This window comes from Nicotiana tabacum, chromosome 13, assembly GCF_000715075.1.
Source record: "Nicotiana tabacum cultivar K326 chromosome 13, ASM71507v2, whole genome shotgun sequence".
Classification (NCBI taxonomy): domain Eukaryota; kingdom Viridiplantae; phylum Streptophyta; class Magnoliopsida; order Solanales; family Solanaceae; genus Nicotiana; species Nicotiana tabacum.
In genome coordinates this window covers 9,324,842-9,346,122 of record NC_134092.1, presented here as the reverse complement: position 1 = coordinate 9,346,122, position 21,281 = coordinate 9,324,842, and the positions used below count along the sequence as shown (strand labels likewise).

The 21,281-nt window shown below is 37.7% G+C and overlaps 1 protein-coding gene and 1 pseudogene across 2 annotated transcripts; one reads left to right on the top strand and one right to left on the bottom strand.

The window, feature by feature from the left end:
- Positions 1-12,749: 12,749 nt before the first annotated feature.
- Positions 12,750-18,060, bottom strand: LOC107809936 (proline transporter 2-like). 2 transcript variants are annotated; one of them, XM_075227714.1, is made up of 8 exons: positions 17,804-17,937; positions 17,495-17,652; positions 15,837-16,061; positions 15,628-15,722; positions 14,717-14,906; positions 14,518-14,642; positions 13,959-14,174; positions 12,750-13,304 (listed from the first exon to the last, which is right to left on the bottom strand). In XM_075227714.1, the coding sequence occupies exons 3-8, from the start codon at positions 15,982-15,984 to the stop codon at positions 12,927-12,929; spliced, it is 1,152 nt and encodes a 383-aa protein (XP_075083815.1). In that variant the 5' UTR covers positions 15,985-16,061; positions 17,495-17,652; positions 17,804-17,937; the 3' UTR covers positions 12,750-12,926. The 2 variants fall into 2 exon arrangements, with proteins under 2 accessions (XP_075083815.1, XP_016490128.1); XM_016634642.2 differs by lacking the exon at positions 17,495-17,652 and having other exon boundaries at positions 17,804-18,060.
- On the top strand, positions 13,357-13,781 carry LOC142168599 (18S ribosomal RNA; annotated as a pseudogene).
- Positions 18,061-21,281: the final 3,221 nt, after the last annotated feature.

The following is a 21,281-nucleotide window of genomic DNA, read 5'->3' as shown; positions in this document are numbered from 1 at the left end:
TCGTCCTAGGCAGGATTATGGTCGAGAGCAGAGGCCGGTGAAAATATTTACTCCATTGGCTGAATCATACTCTAGTCTGTTCCAGAAGTTGAAGCAGATGGGCGTGATTGGACCCATCGCTCCCCACCATATGCATCCTGATTCACACGGATTTCAAGCAAATGCTAGATGTGAATATCATTCAGGTGCTCCGGGGCATAGCACTGATGACTGTTGGACCCTGAAAAGAGCCATAGAAAGACTCATTGTTGAAAATTTGATTGTAGTCACGAATGGCGAGGACCCTCTTAATGTGACCAATAACCCATTGCCAGTACACAATGATGTTCATTTTGTGGGAATAATTGGCCGAGATCATGAATACAAGCTGGTTGGTCGAGTAAAAATGATAGTGGTAATGATTCAAGAGGGAACCAAACTGGAAGTAAGTCCAAGCCTAGATGCACCGTTGAATGTGAAAGGCGCCCAGAGCTCAGAGAGGGTAACTTTATTTGTTCCAAAATTCTCGAGGTTGGAAGTTCGCTCCAATGTTCCAAACCCAAAGTTATACGTCCTTGGAGGTCACCACATCACAAAGCAGAATCAGGGCGATACGACGGGTATAATAGAACCGATCATAATCAAGCCTGCCACACAGCCCCGTGTAACAAATACGAAAACCATCCCTTGGAACTACAACAAAACTGTAGTAACCTACAAAGGCAAGGAAATCATAGAAGAAGTGGGGCAAATTGGAGGTTTGACTCGATCAGGGAGGTGTTACTCTCCAGAAGAGTTGAGAAAGGCTAAGCAAATCAGAGAAGGCCAAATGCCAATAAAGAAACCGGTCACTGAAGAAGAGGCGGAGGAGTTTTTGAAAAAGATGAAAGTTCAGGATTACTCAATCATTGACCACCTGAGAAAGACTCCTGCCCAAATCTCTTTGTTATCTCTGCTCATACACTCAGGAGAGCATGCCCGTTACTAGTCAAAATCCTGAATGAGGCACATGTCTCAGAGAATACCACCGTGAATCAGTTAGAGAAGATGGCCAATAGATTTTTTGAGGTGAACACAATTTCCTTTACTGATGATGAACTTCTTGAGGAGGGATTCGGTCACGGTCACAATAGGGCTTTGCACTTGATTGTCAAATGTGAGGGGAATTATGTGAAGCGAGTCATGGTTGATGGAGGCTCGAGTGTAGATGTATGCCCTCTCTCTACCTTGCAAAGTATGAAGATCAATACGGACAAGATCCGACCCAGCAATGTTTGCATCCGGGCTTTTGATGGCTCAGCGAGAGATACCATTGGGGAGATCAACCTCACCATGACGATTGGGCCTGTTGATTTTGAAATTGTCTTCCAAGTAGTGGACATGGAAACTTCTTATAACTTTCTTCTTGGAAGGCCATGGATCCATACGGCCCGAGATGTGCCATCTACCTTGCATCAGATGCTCAAATTCGAGCACGACAAGCAAGAAATTATTGTTCACGGAGAAGACGAGTCATCCATTTATAAAGACCCGTTAATCCCATGTATTGAGGCCAAGGAAGGATGTGAGTCTATTGTCTATCAGGCTTTCGAAGTGGTTACTGTGGACCATGTTGAGGAAGGAAAGCCCATTCTGCATCCTCATCTCTCCGCCACATCTGTAATGGTGGCTGCACTTATGATGAGACAAGGTTATGAGCCAGGAAAAGGCTTGGGGGCATCATTGCAAAGAATTTCAGAACCTATTTCTCCGTTCAGTAACAGGGGTACTTTTGGTTTAGGCTTCAGGCCAACACAAGTGGATGAAGACAAAGCCAAGCACCGTAAAAAGTACGGGTGGGTCTTGCAGCAACCTATCCCTTACATTTTCTGCACTTTTGTCAAGCCACGATTCAAACATGGTCAAAATTCCTCTGCGCATGCAAACATTGATGAAATTTGCCATGGCCTCAGCCAGATGTTTTCTGAAGTGAACATGATCCAGGCTGGTGAAGGCACTAGTCGTGCCGATATGCAACTAATTGGCCCAGACACCATGCTCAATAACTGGGAAGCAACTCCTCTCCCTATAAGGAAGGAGTCTTGGTGGTTGACTTTTGCAGCTTCTTTCTTTTGTACTTTGGGTTACTTTTAGGGTTGTAATCCAAATATCTTAGTATGATTGTTTTATTTTGACGTTAACCCTTCTATCCTTTCAAATTCAATGAAATGCAGTTCAGTTTCGTATTAAATTTTGTATCTTTTCCTTTTCCTAATTCCTGCCATTTTATTTCCATTTCAGTTTTGTTAATGTCGGCTTTAATAACATGACATGCATGCGGAATTCATGCCCAGATCTCAAAAAGCTATCTATATTCGAAATAATGCATCAAGAGGTCGAATATGATGAAAATAAGGTTTTTGATGAAATAAAAAGAGAGTTGGAACAATTTGAAAACAAGCCTAGGCCCAACCTCAATGAAACTGAGCCAATTAATATCGGAGGTCATGAAAAAATCAGAGAAACAAAGATAAGCATTCACAATGAACAAAAAACCAGAACATGCCAAGGGAGATCAAAAAAGAACTATAAGGCGGCTCGTCAGCGGCTTCTTCCTGAATGGGGAAATTTTGTCCAAAAGGACCCCAGATTTGAACTTGTTGAGATGCATAGATGCCACAGAAGCTGAGCGAATCATGAGTGAAGTGCATTCGGGGGTATGCGGACCTCACATGAATGGATATGTTTTGGCGAAGAAGATTCTACGGGCAGGGTATTATTGGCTTATAATGGAGCGAGATTGCTTCAGTTTTGTTCGCAAGTGTCACCAATGCCAGATTCATGGTGACCTGATTCACTCTCCACCTTCGGAGTTGTATCCCATGTCCTCTCATTGGCCTTTCGTTGCTTGGGGAATGGATGTTATTGGTCCAATTGAGCCAAAGTCTTCAAATGGGCATAGATTCATTTTGGTTGCAATTGATTACTTCACCAAGTGGGTGGAGGCCATCACTTTCAAAGCAGTCACCAAGAAAGCAGTGGTAGACTTTGTTCATTCCAACATCAGCTGCCGCTTTGGTATCCCAAATACCATTATCACTGACAATACAGCCAATCTCAATAGCCATTTGATGAAGGAGGTATGTGAGCAATTTAAAATTATGCATCGCCATTCTACCCCTTACCGGCCAAAAGCCAATGGAGCCATTGAAGCAGCGAACAAGAACATCAAGAAGATTCTTAGGAAAATGATCCAAGGTTCGAGACAATGGCATGAAAAGTTGCCTTTTGCTCTTTTGGGATACCGCATGACTGCTCGCACATCTGTTGGTGCAACTCCTTATCTGTTGGTATATGGGACGGAAGCTGTAATACTGGCTGAAGTCAAAATTCCCTCTCTTCGGATCATTATGGAGTAGGAGATTAAATATACAGAATGGGTAAAGACCCGATTAGAACAACTAATGCTGATTGATGAAAAATGGCTAGCAGCAGTGTGCTTTGGCCAGTTATACCAGCAAAGAATGGCACGCGCTTTCAACAAGAAAGTGCGTCCAAGGCATTTCGAGGTAGGCCAACTCATTCTAAAATGCGTTCTTCCACACTAAGTAGAAGCTAAAGGAAAGTTCTCCCCAAACTGGAAAGGACCCTACATCATCAAGAAAGGGTTACCAAAAGGGGCCTTGCACTTGGTAGATGAAGAAGGACGGGTACCAGACATGACTATTAATGCAGATGCAGTCAAAAGATATTATGTCTGATATATACCCACTGTGGAACTTTCACGCATGATTTTCTTAGATCGAGATGACGAAGGCTACCATTGCTCGTTATTCCAAGCAAGTGTCACCCTTTTGTTACTTCTTTTAAGCTGTATTTTTCTTCCTTGTTTTCCATTTTCTGGAACCTGTGTACTCAAAGAAAAAAGAAAAAAAAAGTCAAACAATAAATTTTTTGAGTCATTGAACTACGTCCGACCTGATTCCTAAAGGATACGTAGGCAGCCTTACCCTGGGTTCGGTCTCATCGCAACAAAAATCCATATTCCCAATACTCCAAAACTGGGGCAGAAGTTTATTTTTATCTTATGGTTTTCCCGTAGAAACAGTTCCAAAAGTTGTAATTCAGTTCAAGGTTCTTTTTGCCTTTTCCTATTAACAATTTCTAATCGATATTTGAGAATACTTGAAGTCCCCATGCTAGGGGCATTGGCCAATCTTCCGCAAAAAAAAAATGAGAGAGTCTTATCGGTGAAAACCCGTATGAGCATTGTAAGGAGACAGTGAGCAAAGAAATGCAAGAGTCTTATTGGTGAAAACCAGATGGGCACCATAAGGCAACAGTGATTAGAGAAATGAGAGAGGTCAGTTAGCGAAAACCCGCAAAGGGCGCTACTAGACGAATGAGGGTCTTCGATACTCTGGCATGAGCACAACCAAGATAGTTTCAAGATGAATATTTGCGACGTATTTTGAGAATTAGACAGATCAGACAGATCAGGCGTCCAGTCCAAAATGCATGTCATGATTCATTGAAGTCGGCACATATCTCCAGATAAGTCTCCTTATTTCTCTCCCCGAAAGGGACTCCTTTTATTTAGATACAATTCCTTTTTCACTTCTAATTGCTCTTCTATTCTTTTCCAAAATTTTTCTTAGATTCCCTTTCGGTCTAATCTTGCATCAAAAGCAAAGCAAAAATGGCTGCAAAACTGTCTACAGTTTTCCCGTAATACCGAGCACAATTTAGAGCATATACGGCATTGACGAAGGCAGGAATCCATATGTGATCTCTTTTGATAAGGCGGACAAAGTGTCTCGAAGAAACTGAAAAGGTCGCCTAAGCAAGACTTGCTTCATGGGAAAAGTTGATAAGCACTACAGACACAAATTGGTTCTGCGTGCAAGACAACTAAGTTTGATTTTAAAGAAAAATTGCTTTGCCTTAGATACAAGGGTTAACGGTACCGTGGACATCCGGGTATGAAACAGCCAGGGAAGACGTCAGAAAGACAAAGTCTCCAGAAAATGATACAAAGTATCCGAGCATCTCGGTACCACTCTGATAGAATCAGTTCTTCGACAACGGGGTGTCCGTGAACTCAAACTCCTCAAAGCATCATGGCCAAAAACCGACCACCACTTTAAAAACTCACAAAATTTCTTTATTTGAAGCAGGAACAAAGCAGTGCAGAATGGCGGTTCTCAAAGGACGAATGTCACCAAATGTAAGCTCCTTAAAATCTTCAGCATGCATCACTACTGTCCATACCTCTCATTTTCGTAGCTTAACCCATGTAGAACCTTTTCACCTAGGGGGATCCAGCTCATAGTTCCGGGTACAAGTACTCTTCGCCCATGCTGTTTTTCGTAATTAACCTAGGTAGAACCTTTTTCGCCTAGGGGAATGCAACTCATAGTTCCAGGTAGAAGTGCTCTTCGCTCAGGTTGTTTTTCGTAGCTTATCCCAGGTAGAACCTTTTCGCCTAGGGGGATCCAGCTCATAGTTTCCGGGTATAAGTACTATTCGCCCAGGATTGGTTTATGTAGCTTAACCCAGGTAGAACCTTTTCACCTAGGGGGATCCAGCTCATAGTTCCGGGTAGAAGTACTGATGTTTGGCATATTTCGATATGTGTTGATGTTACTTTACCCATGTTTTAACTGCTTCTTGATGTTATTTGATCTTTAAAATGCCCAATATGGTTTAATTATTGGTTTTATGACTAATTGAGTTGTGTGTGGTGAATTAGGGTGTTTGGAGTGCAAAAATATGAAGAAAAGGTGCTCTAGGTAGAGGAAGAGAGATTGGATACGTCGCTTCCAATCTAGAAAAAAATCAGATTTCGTGCACCCTTAGCAGTGAAGTCGGCCCATAGCATCCGCCATAGCATCCACCCTCGCATGCAAAGCTGAGAAATAGAGGACGAGGTGGATGTGTCGCATCCACCCTCGCATGTGAAGCTGAGAAATGGAGGACAAGGTGGATGCATCGCATCCACCTTAGCATCAATCCCTGAAGCCGATTTGGACTAGGAATAGGAGAGCTTTGGCCCACGACTTTTGTACGCAATATATAAGCCAAAAACGCCTCCTTTAGGTGAGAAAACATATTGGAGAGGGGGAAAAAGCCACAACAAAGTTCTAAAAACCACGGAATTTTTCTTGAGTTCCTATTCTCTCTTTCTTTTATTGATTCTTATGCACTCTTGTGAATTTTTGATGATTGCCTGAATATGAGTGGCTAAGAACCCTATTGTTCTAGGGTCATGGGTATACATGAATGTTGATGTTTGAAGTTTAATTTGACGAAGTTGATTTTATCATATTGGGTTGTTTATTTAATTCTGTTTTTAATTATTTTGCTGAGTAGCTAACAGTGAAATACTATCTACGAATCTAGAGTTGAACTCGAAAGTGGGAACTCTAGATTGCATATAGAATTAAATAGAGCAAGTTCTTAAACCCGGGCATCGGGGAAAGGATTCGCAATTGGGATAGACATATACCTAATTGCCTTGCTCGGTTGCAATACAGGAATTGTAAATGCGTTCTTGTTAAGTTTAATTCCATAGACATATAGGTATTAAGTTAGCTTGAATAGGCGAGTAAGGGCTCGACAGATTCTTATGAGTAATATCAACCCTGTGAACCAACAATCCAGATAAATCAATTAGTTATTTTAAGCTAAGAATGCAACATGATTGTTGAATAACCCGTGACCCTGGAATATTATCTCTCATTGATTGTTATTTAAAACTATTTAAGTGTTGTGTTGATTTCTAGTATTTCATTACTTGATAGTCTTTAGGTAGTAAATTAGACAATTATCTATCTTATAAGAAATCGCTTGAATCGATAAGCTATTTGAGTTTGAATTAGTCAAAAGTTAATCATAAGTCCTCGTGGGAACGATACTCTATTCACTACTCTATTACTTGACGACCATGTATACTTGCGTGAGTGTGTTTGGTCCCGACAAGTTTTTGGCGCCCAGGCTGTTTTAGGTAGCTTAACCCATGTAGAACCTTTTCGCCTAGGGGATCCAGCTCATAGTTCCGAGTAGAAGTACTCTTCGCTCAGGATGTTTTACGTAGCTTAACCCACATAGAACCTTTTCGCCTAAGGGGATCTAGCTCATAGTTCCGGGTAGAAGTACTCTTCGCCCAGGTTATTTTTCGCAGCTTAACTCAGGTAGAACCTTTTCGCCTAGGGGGATCCAGCTCATAGTTTCAGAGTAGAAGTACTCTTCGCTCAGGATGTTTTACATAGCTTAACCCATGTAGAACCTTTTCGCCTAGGGGGATCCAGCTCATAGTTTTCGGGTAGAAGTACTATTCGCCCAGGATTGGTTTATGTAGCTTAACCCAGGTAGAATCTTTTCACCTAGGGGGATCCAGCTCATAGTTTCGGGTAGAAGTACCTTTCCCCAAGGCTGTTTTAGGTAGCTTAACCCATGTAGAACCTTTTCGCCTAGGGGATCCAGCTCATAGTTCCGGGTAGATATACTCTTCGCTCAGGATGTTTTTCGTAGCTTATCCTAGGTAGAACATTTTCGCCTAGGGGGATCTAGCTCATAGTTCCGGGTAGAAGTACTCTTCGCCCAGGTTGTTTTTTGTAGCTTAACTCAAGTAGAACCTTTTCGCCTAGGGGGATCCAGCTCATAGTTTCCGAGTAGAAGTACTCTTCGCTCAGGATGTTTTACGTAGCTTAACCCAGGTAGAACCTTTTCGCCTAGGGGGATCCAGCTCATAGTTCCAGGTAGAAGTACTCTTCGCCCAAGCTTGTTTTTTGTAGCTTAACCCAGGTAGAACCTTTTCGTCTAGGGGGATCCAGCTCATAGTTTTGGGTAGAAGTACCTTTCGCCCAGGCTGTTTTAGGTAGCTTAACCCATGTAGAACATTTTCGCCTAGGGGATCCAGCTCATAGTTCCGGGTAGATGTACTCTTCGCTCAGGATGTTTTTCGTAGCTTAACCCAGGTAGAACTTTTTTGCCTAGGGGGATCTAGCTCATAGTTTCGGGTAGAAGTACTCTTCGCCCAGGTTATTTTTCGTAGCTTAACTCAGGTAGAACTTTTTCGCCTTGGGGGATCCAGCTCATAGTTTCCGGGTAGAAGTACTCTTCGCTCAGGATGTTTTACGTAGCTTAACCCAGGTAGAACCTTTTCGCCTAGGGGATCCAGCTCATAGTTCCGGGTAGAAGTACTCTTCGCCCAGGCTTGTTTTTCGTAGCTTAACCCAGGTAGAACCTTTTCGCCTAGGGGGATCCAGCTCATAGTTCCGGGTAGAAGTACTCTTCGCCCAGGTTGTTTTACGTAACTTAACCCAGGTAGAACCTTTTCGCGTAGGGGGATCCAGCTCATAGTTTCGGGTAGAAGTACTCTTCGCTCAGGATATTTTACGTAGCTTAACCCAGGTAGAACCTTTTCGCCTAGGGGGATCCAGCTCATAGTTCCGGGTAGAAGTACTCTTCGCTTAGGATGTTTTACGTAGCTTAACCCAGGTAGAACTTTTTTGCCTAGGGGGATCCAGCTCATAGTTCCTGGTAGATGTACTCTTCGCTCAGGTTGTTTTATGTATCTTAACCCAAGTAGAACCTTTTTCGCCTAGCTGGATCTAGCTCATATTTTTGGGTAGAAGTACTCTTCACCCAAGCTTTTATTTTTTCGTAGCTTAACCCGGGTAGAACCTTTTCGCGTAGGGGGATCCAGCTCATATTTCTGGGTAGAAGTACTCTTCGCCCAGGCTTGTTTTTCGTAGCTTAACCCAGGTAGAACCTTTTCGCCTAGGGAGATCCAACCCATAGTTTCGGGTAGAAGTACTCTTCTCCCCGGCTATTTTACGTAGTTTAATCCAGGTAGAACCTTTTCGCCTATGGGGATCCAGCTCATATTTCTGGGTTGAAGTACACCATTCCCTAGTTGATTTGATCTTAAATTCAGGGTACACCACTCTCTGATATCATTGCCAATATAGGGTATACCATTCCCTGGCCACATTTTCTCAACATGATCTTTTTGGGGTACACCATTCCCGATCTTTTATTGCTTTCAATAAAGAAGTAGTTTAGAATTTGGTTACAATAACTCACGAAATATTTCTAGTGAAAACTGGGGCAGAAAATTTCGTTTGTTTGTTTGTTTTAGTATTTGAGCAGGTTTTACCTCAAGGCACAGGGTTCGAGATGACCAAAAGAAGAAGTCACAATCCAGAATAAAGAAAAAAAATCAAAAATGAAGAAGTGATAGAAAAGATATGGAATGCTCAAGACATGACTGAATTCACGAGCATTGCACTTCCCGCTTTGATTGGAAGAAGCCGTAGAAGAATGAACTAGCACCTGCAACTAAATAGCATCAAGGTTCAGATCAGAGTCTGCGTGAAGAACCAGTCAAGACTCAAGATCAAGTGTTAGAAGACTTATACATAGGAATCTTGTAACTGATAGTTGATAGGGTTGTTTAGTTTTTTTTGATTTTGATGTAATAACAGGACTACAGATCGGAGCCTCGACAGAACCTCACTCGACTTTCTAACTCAGCATTCCATCCTTTTCCTTGAACTACATGCGGCCTGATTCCCTTATAATCCGGGATATGTAGGTTGTCCAAAATCAGGACTTGGTTGCACTCTCTTCTCTTACCTCTTCCCTTTTGAATAATGGTATGGTAAAAAATTAGTCATATCGCTCATCGTTTCTTTGCCTGAAAACTCTTCATGTTTCCAAGCAAAGAGGGGCATGCTGTGAGCACCTAATTTTTGATCATGCTTGAATTTTTCCCAACTCCCTCACGTCACTTAACACACACCTTACCACCAATACAATTATTCTCTCACAACTCACACTCCCACTCTTCCTCTTTAACAACTCACATTCCACTCTTCCTCTTTAACAACTCACACAAGCACTTCCCCTACATGATCCCTCCACAAACACACATGGCACTCACAAAAGAAATGAGCTTTATCTCCACCCTAAAGACCAACAAAACCCTATATATAATTGCTGCAAAAATCAGCAATGAAGGGAGGAGAAACCAGCAAAAAAATGAGCTGCAAATCCAGGCCCAAAACTCCCTCAAAACAGCTCAAAAATGAGCTGAAAACAGCCCAAAAAATGAGCTGAAAACCAGTCCACCCATAGCTGCCGATAACCCCCCAAAACAGTCATTTTTCTCCTGTTAAACACCCCCAAAAATGAGCTAGAAATCCACCCCCAAATCCACCTGAAAACAGCCTTGAAATAGCCATGAAAACCAACTGAAACTTCACTCGAACCCACACCTAAAACCAGCCGAAAATCACCTCAAAACAGCCTCCAAACTCCACTATAAAACAGCCCATTTTGACATCCAAAACCATCGTCTAAGCTCAGTCGAGTTGAATCCGTTCGAGGTCAGTGTCGAGGCTCTCTGGTTGGTGTGTCATGGTCATTCCAATTGCCAAATCAAAAGCCCAGATTCATGTAAAGGTTTATTTTTTGTCTCACCTTTGATTAATATAATAACTTTTGGAGTTTTATAATGTATGTTTGAACGAAATAGTGTTGTTAATGAGCATCTGTATATATGTGTGTGACAAACTTGAGTTGATCTGATTTCTCGCGTTAGTACTTCTTATATGGAGGAGTACCTACAGAAGATCCATTCTTTTCCGCTTTACAAAGTTAGTTGTGTAATTTGAAATGAGTTTCCTGATTGGTTCTTATTTGACATGCTTTATTTATTGATTGTATTTGTATGCCTTGAGATGATATGTTACTTCACTTCTAGTTGATGTGGATCTTCATTCCACTATTGTCATGAATGTGGAGTTACTGTTTAATGCTAAAAGTGTGGGGTCATATGAATTTTTCTAATGAATTAGTAGCGTTAGGATTTAATAATCGAACTGGGACATTTTGGTTTAGGAATGGGAAGAAAAGAAGCCATCAGTTGGGTCTGAATTTTAAAGCTTAGTTCTTTCACATACCTAGAGCTTAGCATAATTTTGGCACGGCCAAAAAAAAAAATACAAAGCTGGCTTACTTCAGTTGTTAAATAATTGCCAATCATCTTCATTTCTTGGCTGATTAGCTCAATGATTAAGTTAGATCATTTCTTCGCAATAAATTTATAATTCACGACCTTACAATAATCTCAAAGTTTCAAGAAGAAGAATGAACACTGTTAGAGTATTATTCACACGTGATTCGTTTCAAATATAATTCCATATTTTAATAATTAAAAGAGGATAGATAAAACATGGCAACCAATAAATCACAGTTTATCCAAAATTTATTCAAGCCAAATTCTAGTCAATAAAGCGACCGTGCTAGAACCACGGTACTCGGGGAATGCCTTACACCTTCTCCCCGATCAACAGAATTCCTTACCCGGACTTTATTTTCGCAGACCAATAATAAAAGAGTCAAACCTTCATTTGACTAGAGATTCAAATAAAAGGTGACTTAGAACACCAGCAAAAAATCAATTTCAAGTGGTGACTCTGTAAAAAAATAATCTCTACTCAAATTTGTCACTTCAAATGAAAAAACTCTTTTAATCTACAACAATCCAACACCCATATCTTTTTTGGGGTATAAAAGGGGTGTGACAGCCATCACAAACATACTACTTCCAATGAATTAATATTTACATAGAATGGAAAAATAGAACTTACAACTCACGGCTTTTTATCTCATCCTAACTTGATCTTTATAAATAAATAAATTATCTCATCCAGACTTGATCTTTATAAATAAATAAAAAATCTGTAGTCCCTTTAAATATGGGTAAATTACTATAAGAAATAGGAGTTTGAAATTAATTAAAATTTTATGCATTAAGTTTTTCTTACTTGAACTATGTAGAAAATCCTACTATTTAGAACTTTGAAAATATTAAGAATTTACTTTATACAAATCTATGTTTAGGAGTTTAAAACTATATTATTATATTTTTTTTTTATTTAAACTATGTAAAAAATCCAAATTTTTTAGAATTATTAAGAGTTTACTTATGTAAATCTTATACTTAGAAATATCGGTCATTTGTTATGAAAGGAAAATGTGACACCATATTATTCTATTGGTACTTGTGTCTCTTGTGCGACTGCATAGTTAACATTTGGATAGCATTATGAGCACTTTTATGAGGCATGATTTCTTTCTTTGCTGAGTAGTTTAATAACATCAAAAATCATCATTTTCGGGACTTAATTGTTTTTCTTATTTTTTCTAACTCAAATACATTCTTTTATAATTTTTATGTAGTTTTTGAAAAGTCTATACTCACTGATCAGGATACCTAAAGACTAGTCTTTTCTATAAATACAAGAAGCAAAAGTAAGTTGTTTGACAATTGACACACTTTGCAAACAAAGATGCAATAACTGTGAGATGAGGAGACAACTTGTCTTGACGACAATCCGGTACACTAAGCTCCCGATGTAATACAAGAGTCTATTGTATGCAGCCTTACTCTGCATTTTTACAAGAGGCTGTTTCCACGGCAACCTGCTTTGAGATTGTATAAAAAAGACTCTAGGTGTAACACATGAAGTCAATTTGCACATTTTCATCAAAGAGGCATATAATATATTTTTTTTTTTTTTAATTCAGTTGCAATATAAGTATCATCGCTTGAATAAACATCAGTCCAAAGAGGCATATAATAGAAAATCAGAATTGATGAAAGTTACTTAACAATTCAGTTGATTAAAGAACTTGAGTTTTTGACAACATATTGTTCTGAAAGAAGGCATAAGCAATATATTATGAAGATATTGGTAGGGACTAAGTACTGAAGAACATGATTTAATTCCTTTACACATTTCATCCAAATCTGAATCTGTTTTACAATATCCTTCATCCAATATACAGTACAAACATATACCTCTCTGAGGCCAAGAATTGAGAAAGTTGACATTGATTTGAATGCCAGTAGAGTAACATGAGGGACATTCCCCTCCAAATAATGACTCTAAAAACTACAAATCAGCAAATGCGTTGTAAGTTTTCGAGTCCACTGCTATAAGCCTGAATGCAGCTACTAATGCAGCAGCAGATATGACACTAAACAAGACAACATTAAGCAAATGCCAACTCCTTTGTAACGACGACAGTTGCTTTTTCATGGCAATAAGATACATATGATTTGGAAGAATAAACGTGAGCGGAATTGAGCTGATAGCACCAGTAAGACTCATGAAATCTCCCAAGAAAGGTAATAAAGCAGATAAGAAAGTAGTAGCCACCAGATAACCACCTCTAACTAGAGTTCTAAACGCCAGGTTTCGAACAGCAACTGCACTTCCTTTAATTCCATATTTTGTATCCAAGAATTCATATGTTGGACTCGCAAATATCTACAATAAGCAAAATAAGGCAACGAAACATGAGAATGGAGCAACAATATTATAGTGAGCGGATTCTTTTTACTGGAAGGTTAACTTTAGTTATCATTTACGGTGGCTGGCGAGCCAGAAATTTCACTAAGGAGTCAATGTCAAAGTATAAATAAATAAATACAAAAAGCTAAGGGGATTCAATTCACTTAAGTGAGACAGAGGAGAGTGAAATTTCATGTGTGGGGTGAAATCTGGAGATCTACAAAGGAACGCCAAAAGCAAAGGTAACTCTCTGGGTCAACCGACGCTGAGGTGCGAAAGCATGGGACCGAACATGATTTGATACCGTGATAGTCCATGCCGTAAACGATGAGTGTTCACCCTTGGTCTACGCGGATCAAGAGCCCAGCTAATACTTGAAATACTCCGCCTGGGGAGTACAGTCGCAATACCAAAACTCAAAGGAATTGACTAATTGAGGGGATTCGAACATATTTTATATATGCATAAAAAGTAGTTTTTTGACCTAGCGACATAGTGTAATTTTTTGACGACACCTTAGCTTAAGGTGGCTCCGCTACTGATGATTTATGTTGTGTAAAAGCTCTTTTATACTACAAGAGTGTAGAAATTAAACTCAATACGATAAGATGAAAGAGGGAAGATTATTACATGTAAAGCGATGATGGCTTGCAAGAATGCACTGATGTTAGCCAGTGCCTTAACCCAAACCGGACCGCTGACATTGTTGAGCAAATAGGAAGATGAACTGGATCCATAAGCCCAATATCCAACGTAAGTAACAGCATGAACAGGCACAGCTCCTAAAGTAAACTGAAAATATAAGGCTTTCAACATGTTGTCAACAACAGGTGCTCTTACTGTAGCCTGTTAAAGAAAAGATTTTCAAAAGTTAGTCAGAATCAAATAAAATCAAGAAAAAGAGGTCATACATAGTCTAGATATTAAAAAAGGGCAACCCGGTGCACTAAGCTCCCGTATACGTGGGGTCCGGGGAAGGACCAAAGCACAAGTATCTATTGTACACAGCTTTACCCTGCATTTCTGTAAGAGACTGTTTCCACGGCTCGATCCCCGTGACCTCTTGGTCATATGACGCAAATTTTACCAGTTACGCCAAGGCTCATCCTCGAGTTTATTAATGACACAAATTCATTAATAAAGTGTTCCATTCTTCACAAGAATACGCCCGAATTTCGAGGTTAGTTACCTGGATCTCTGGAATCATTCCGGTGTTGAATACGAAAACAATATTTGCAGCTGCACCAGCAGTTGTAAAAACTCTGTTTATCTTTGATCCTGGAATGCTATAGTCCCTAGGAGGAGCATTAATACCTGCAAATACGCAGTGCTTGTATAAAAATTCACATATCTGGTGTTGTCGTCAGACTTTAAGGAGAGATGCATACCGTCTTTAAGAGCTAAAGCAAAGGCTATAGTGAGATAAATTAGACTGAACACAGATGAAATCACCAGCCAAATCCTTAGTGATGACAAGGTGGGAACAGCAATGGCAAATAAGACGCATGCTAATCCAGCAATCGCGATGAAGTATGCTAGCTTCATATGATCATCATCCCTAAAGAGATGATAAAAAGCCTGCCAATCATAAATTTTGTTTCAGAATCATATCTAAGAACTAACAGATTTAAAGAAATTAAACATTTCTTTTTTGATAACAAGAAATCTCGAGAATCATTGTCGCACATTTCAAAATTCGGTGGATAATGAGCATGTCCTTCTATCCTTCTCCACTTAAATACTAGGTTTTTGTCTATAACATATTTCTAATCCATGACGTGTGTCTAACCACACATGACACACTGCGCTTTTACCACTAAACAAAAGCTTTGGGGACTTCAAAGAAATTAACTTCTTAATATAATTTTATATTCATATTTGATTATTTCTATGGTCTATAGCTTTCATACAACCTCTTCTCCACACCTTAATTCACATCTTCATCTTTTCCATGTACAACTTCACCATCTTTTGAGATAGAAGGGAGATTTGGGATGAAATATTGCATAGCAAGTCATAAATACTCATAAAAGAATTAGAGAATGTTAACTTGTATGACAATCTCATTAAAAAGCTTAGAAAAAATATATTTTTATTTACTTAATTATGTCTAAACACGTCTTCGGCATGTTGTCTGATTCTTTATGTATAACAATGAACTTTGAATTAAGAACCTCTGTCAGCTATAATACTATGATGAATTGTATGACCGTCTTATCTAAACGCTTATATTATTAGAGAGAGTACGGTGTTGTTCACTTAATTAGTTATGTCTCGCAGAAAAGAGGGTTTATCTCACCTTTAAGGCTTGTCCACCTAAAATGATGAATCCAATATTTATCAAGAAAAGATTTGCATACTGCGATGCCCAGACAATTACATAAGCTGTCCGACCTGCAATATTACCCAAGTCTCCATTTTAACTATAAATTCAAAGAAATTAAAATCTTTTAAAGCTCAAGACAATAGAACTACATCTGTTTATTTTGTTTCTTCACTTGTTCTTACCATACATAAATCCGGCAAGATCTCTATATCTGATATGTCTCTTTCCACCATATTCATGAATCTTGGCTATAAGAGTACTTGCATATAATGATATAACAGTTGATAAAACAAGACCAATTACACCACCAGTCCAACCCAAAGGAACCATAATTGTGCCTGCATATCCTAGAGCATAGGCACTGTTGATTCCAGTGCTTAGAACAACTCCAACCTGAAACCATGAATCTACATTTTGCAAAAACAGAAGACATGACCACATAAAAATTATTACAAGTAAAAATAGAACAAATAAATATATAGAAGAGATTGAACATTGCTCTTTTTACTTCTTCCAACTCCCAGATTTGTAGTGTAAACAATTTATATACCATCACTTATTATGGCTGGTTATGTATAGTTATCTTTTGGATTTAAAATATAAACACCAATAATGTAAAGATTTTTCAATATTATCAATTATTTTTAACCTATAATAGCATGTTAGTTACTATTTTATTAGATTATTTATTAATATTTATCAAGAGTTTTATCTATATTTACGTTTTAAAAAGATATTTAATAGTCTTAATTATAAGAGTATTTGTCAAAAATATCCTTACCCTATTTCTTAATATATCTTACTATTAACACTTGTAATAAATGACTTCTATTCAACCATCAATTATTTTGAAAAGAATTTAATTTAGTAAAACGACTAATATGCATGAATAAAGTACAATTTTGACTTGGTGTGCATGTTTTATGTGATGAGTACAATTTTGGACAGTATTTTAATATGATTATGCAATTATTTTAAGAACAATTATATAAATAATTTTCTCATTATAATATCTCTAGAAAGGCTTCACTAAGTATAGTGGAAAAAATAGACCATAGAGTCAAATAGTTGACTATTACTTCGTCCAAATAGTTGACGAATCCCACGCATCCCGGTTTGGTATAAAAAGTATGAATATATTAATATGTACATGTTAAAAGATGAAAAAATAGAAAATTTTCAAAATTGTTATGTTGACTCACTGTTCTAAAGATGGAAATACTTAATAAGTGAAAAATAAAACAAAACATCCATATTATGTTGACTCGGTGTTCTACAGATAATAGAAACAACTAAGTGAAAAATAAAGAAAAAATCCACAATATTAAAATTTCATATTCTTTTGGTGCAACAAGGTGGATTCCAGAACTGATAAATATTTGCTCGTTTATACTAAACAAAATAACTTAACCTTAATAGTTAAATGTTACCGTGATAATATATGAAAGAATAGTGTTTTAATTTGAATTCATTAGCTTGGTGTAAACATCGGGCGTAGAATTTTTACCAGCTAAACAGTGTTAACCGGCACACTCATGTAACTTCATCAAAGTATGTGTTACTAAAGAGTTGGAGTGATAACACTTGAATTTTGTATGCGTTTAGGCAATTGAATTAAAACTGAGAATAAAAAGTTTATTTGAAGAACAAGATTATAAAATTAGTCGAGTATTTGTATTTGAACATAAAATTCCAAGTGAAAGTTAAAGATCTGTGAGATGAAGTTGAAGATTAGTAAAACTTCAGTTTCTTAAATCTTAACTCAAAACTTCATCACTATACTTCAACTTTGCAATTACCATTTCTTGTTTACGTCGAATATTTTCTTGTTGAGGTATACCTTTCGCTATTAACAAAGCGGAAAAAGGCAGCCCGATGTACAAGCAGGTATCTCTCGTTCATGCTGGGTTTGTGAAGGGCCACACCCCATGGCTCGAACCCGTAAACTATAGGTCACAATTTCACGCAGGGTTCATGGCCACACTCCATAGTTTGAATCTGTAACTTATAGGTCATACAGAGATAGCTTTACGGTTACTCCGAGACTTCCCTTAGCTTCTTATTAATAAGGCAGAAAGAAGAAAGAAGAAGAACAAAAAAGGAAAAACGAAAGATGAAATGAAACAAAGAGAAAGATCAAAGAGAGAACCTGTTCCAACTTGATGAAGAGTTTCAGGTACTTCAACTTCTAAAGCCACCATATGATCATCATTATACCTCTGTGAACGTGATGGAATAGAAATAATTGCTACCTCGTCCCTGTATTTATCCTCTCCCATTTTCACACTGATATTAATTTCTTTGAACAGCTAATATTTCAATGAAAAAACTCAAAGATACAGTTCAAAATGTGAGGAGGACAAAGCAGAATGGCTAAGCGATTCCCTTTGCACGTAAAACAATGAAATGGGCTAAAGCATTTATAGTATGTTTTGCTCTATAATATTGGTGGTTGGAAGCTGGGACCGTCGACAAATTCTAGTTCCTACTATAAATATATTACTCCCCTTCCATCTTGCAATTTTTTTAGATTTCGAGAATTAAATTTTTAATTTTGATTCATTGATTGTGTATTCGGACATAAAATTTTTAAGTTTTTTTAAAATAAAAATTATGTAAAAAGTATTATATTCACAGGCAGATGCAACGTACCAGTAACAGATTCATCTGAACCCAACGCAAATATAGATTTATATGGAAAAATGTACTAAAATTATCATAAATTATTGATTTAAACTTATAACATTAAAAGTTGAACTCATATAACTTAAATCTTAGATCCGCCTCTAGCTACATTACCAATCCATTTCGGTATAACCACTAGCAGTACTCGGAATTTACTGATCCGACTAATTAAAATTAGAAGATTTTCCTAGGGTAAATTTCACAAAAGTTCATATAATAATAATTTTCTTTCACCAAATTCATATAACTATGTTTTCTCACATATATAAAAATCATAAAACTTCCATTAACTCAAAAAAATATAGTGACCGAAAAATACAACTTTTCGGTAGTATTTTCTTATTCCATATTTTTTTATTCTTAGTTTAATAAATAATAACCAAATTAAAATTGGAATGACCCAATCCAATACCGAGCCTTTGTAAATATACTTCGAAATATATATATATATATATATATATATATATATATATATATATATAAAGAGAGAGAGAGATTAGTCGAACATGAGACCTCACTTTGAAAGTTTTTGCGTACAATATTATTTTTTTTTCTTAGAAGTATTTTGCATGAGATTCGTACAACAACAAAAAAAAGCAATAAAAGATATGAATAATTAGAGAGCTCTTGAAATAATAATGTTATCAGTTTAAATGAAAATCTTGAAAGGAACAATGAAAAATACAAGTATCGTGTATAATTGGGGAATGGTTTGCTTTCATATTATCTTAATTTAGTATTATTATTTCGGGGATTATTATTTATTAAACTGAAAATAAAAAATAAAAAAATTTTGAAAGAGAAAATAAATTAACGAAAAGTTGTATTTATCGGTTATTATGATTTTTGTATGAGTTAGTGAATGTTTTATGATTTTTGTGTGAGAAAACATAATTTATGACTTTGGTGAAAAAAAGTCATAGTTATACACATTTATAAAATTTTACCAATTTTCCTAGTTATGCAAAATTAGGGTCTTAATCACTCCATCTAACGGTAGAATATGGCTTTCAAACACATTAGAGATTTTGGAGATATTCCTTTCTTATTTTCTTCATTTATTCTCTTTCTTCCTGTCTTTCTCTTCCCACAAACCCTAGCCTAATACTTCCAGACCCAGCTTACCAAATCATAGTCAAGCCCTACGATTCCTGAAATAAAATCTAAATCTATTTGTCACATGGAAAATGGTAAATAAGACAACAATGGCGTTTTAACTTATTTTGCTCTCTGGATACGTGCCCATGTGACTTCAAGATCAGAACCAAGAAAAAACAAAAATATGAAAGGATTATTTAAGGTTTCTCCTAATTTACTAAATAAACCTCAATTAAATTATTAGTTATTATTGTATATTTTATTTCAATAAATAATTTATGTTTAATAAAAAGAATCTTGCATAATTAATTTTGAATTTAGACGTTAATTTATTTATGTTTTGAGTTATATTTAAAATTAAAGATGTTGCAATAACAAGTTAGTTTTATATTTTAACAGCTCATTTTAACATAAAAGTAGTTTCAACATTTTTTTACTAAACACATCATGTGATTATTTTTTGGCTCTATTACTTTGTGTACGGTCAAAACCGATTCTCAATCATAAAGACCGGTCGAGACAATGACGTTTCAATCGAAGGGTATCCACATAACAAGCTCGCACGAATTCCGAAGTAGGGACGTCAAGCTTCGAGTTATAAACGGCAAAACTCGATATCATTATCGAGCCCGTGTACGAATCGGACTACGGGGCAACACCGATCGATACAGGCGCCGAATATCGATGCCCCAAGGCAGAACCGAGCTCGAACCAAGACTGGGGGTTCGATCTAACACCGAGCTCGAGCCAGTGCTAAGTTCGCAGACAAGAGCCGTTACAACCGCACCGAGGGAGAGAATCTTGACGAGAATCAAGGAAGAGACAAACCATCATGAGTCCTCCACTATATGTATTATTTTATTATATTGTTATAGATAAAGCACTGATCCTCTACTATAAAAAGAGGGATAGATTACAATAGAGGCAAGTCCTCCAAGATACATTAAGATTTCATTGTACTTGTTTTTCTAATTCATTTCAGTCTTCCCGTCCATCATTCCCATTTTATAGCAAAAATACCTGAATTGTCATTTTGTATCAAAGGAATTCGCATACCCTTAGAACCATATCTAAATTTAACGTTATCCGATTTTTCGGTTAAACAGTTTGGCGCCCACCGTGGGGCTAAGGGTAATAGTGATTGTTTGATATAAATCTACAGTACACTCCAGCTTACAACTTCAAAATGGCTCTACCTATCGACCTCGAAGCCGGCCTTCAAGATGAAACCAACAACTTGGTGCCCGGGGCTGGAAGGCTACCTGACGATGGCAACAAGGCTCGAATCAAAGAACCCGAAATTCGAGCTGAAGTATCATTGGATATCAATTCACAAATAGCTCTAGAAGTGAATCAGCGTTCTGAACCGGAAAGAAGCGTTCAGGGTGGTGCTCGACCCATAGCCCGAGACACCTACAGCACGAGGGAAATAGGGGTCAGCTTGCGTATGATTTTCGAAATGTTACAAGCCCAACAAATAGCGATAGCTCAGTTGCAGAGCCGAACTCATATGCAAAGCAGGCCGAACTCCAATCTGCTTCTTCAAGAAGTCACCCCCAGAACGGAGCCCGCAGTAGTGAAATCAAACGAGCAAGAATCGGGGACCGCTCCTGAAATTGCTAAATTGCTCGAGGAACTCACAAAACGAGTCGAAGCCAACGACAAAAAAATAAAAACGTATAACGCTAGGGTTGATCAAATCCCGGGGGCTCTGCCAATGATAAAAGGGCTCGATTCAAAAAAAATCATACAAAAAGCCTTTTCCCTCGAGCGCGGCCCCAAAACCAATCCCCAAATAATTCTGTATGCCCGAAATTCCCAAATATAACGGTACGACCGATCCT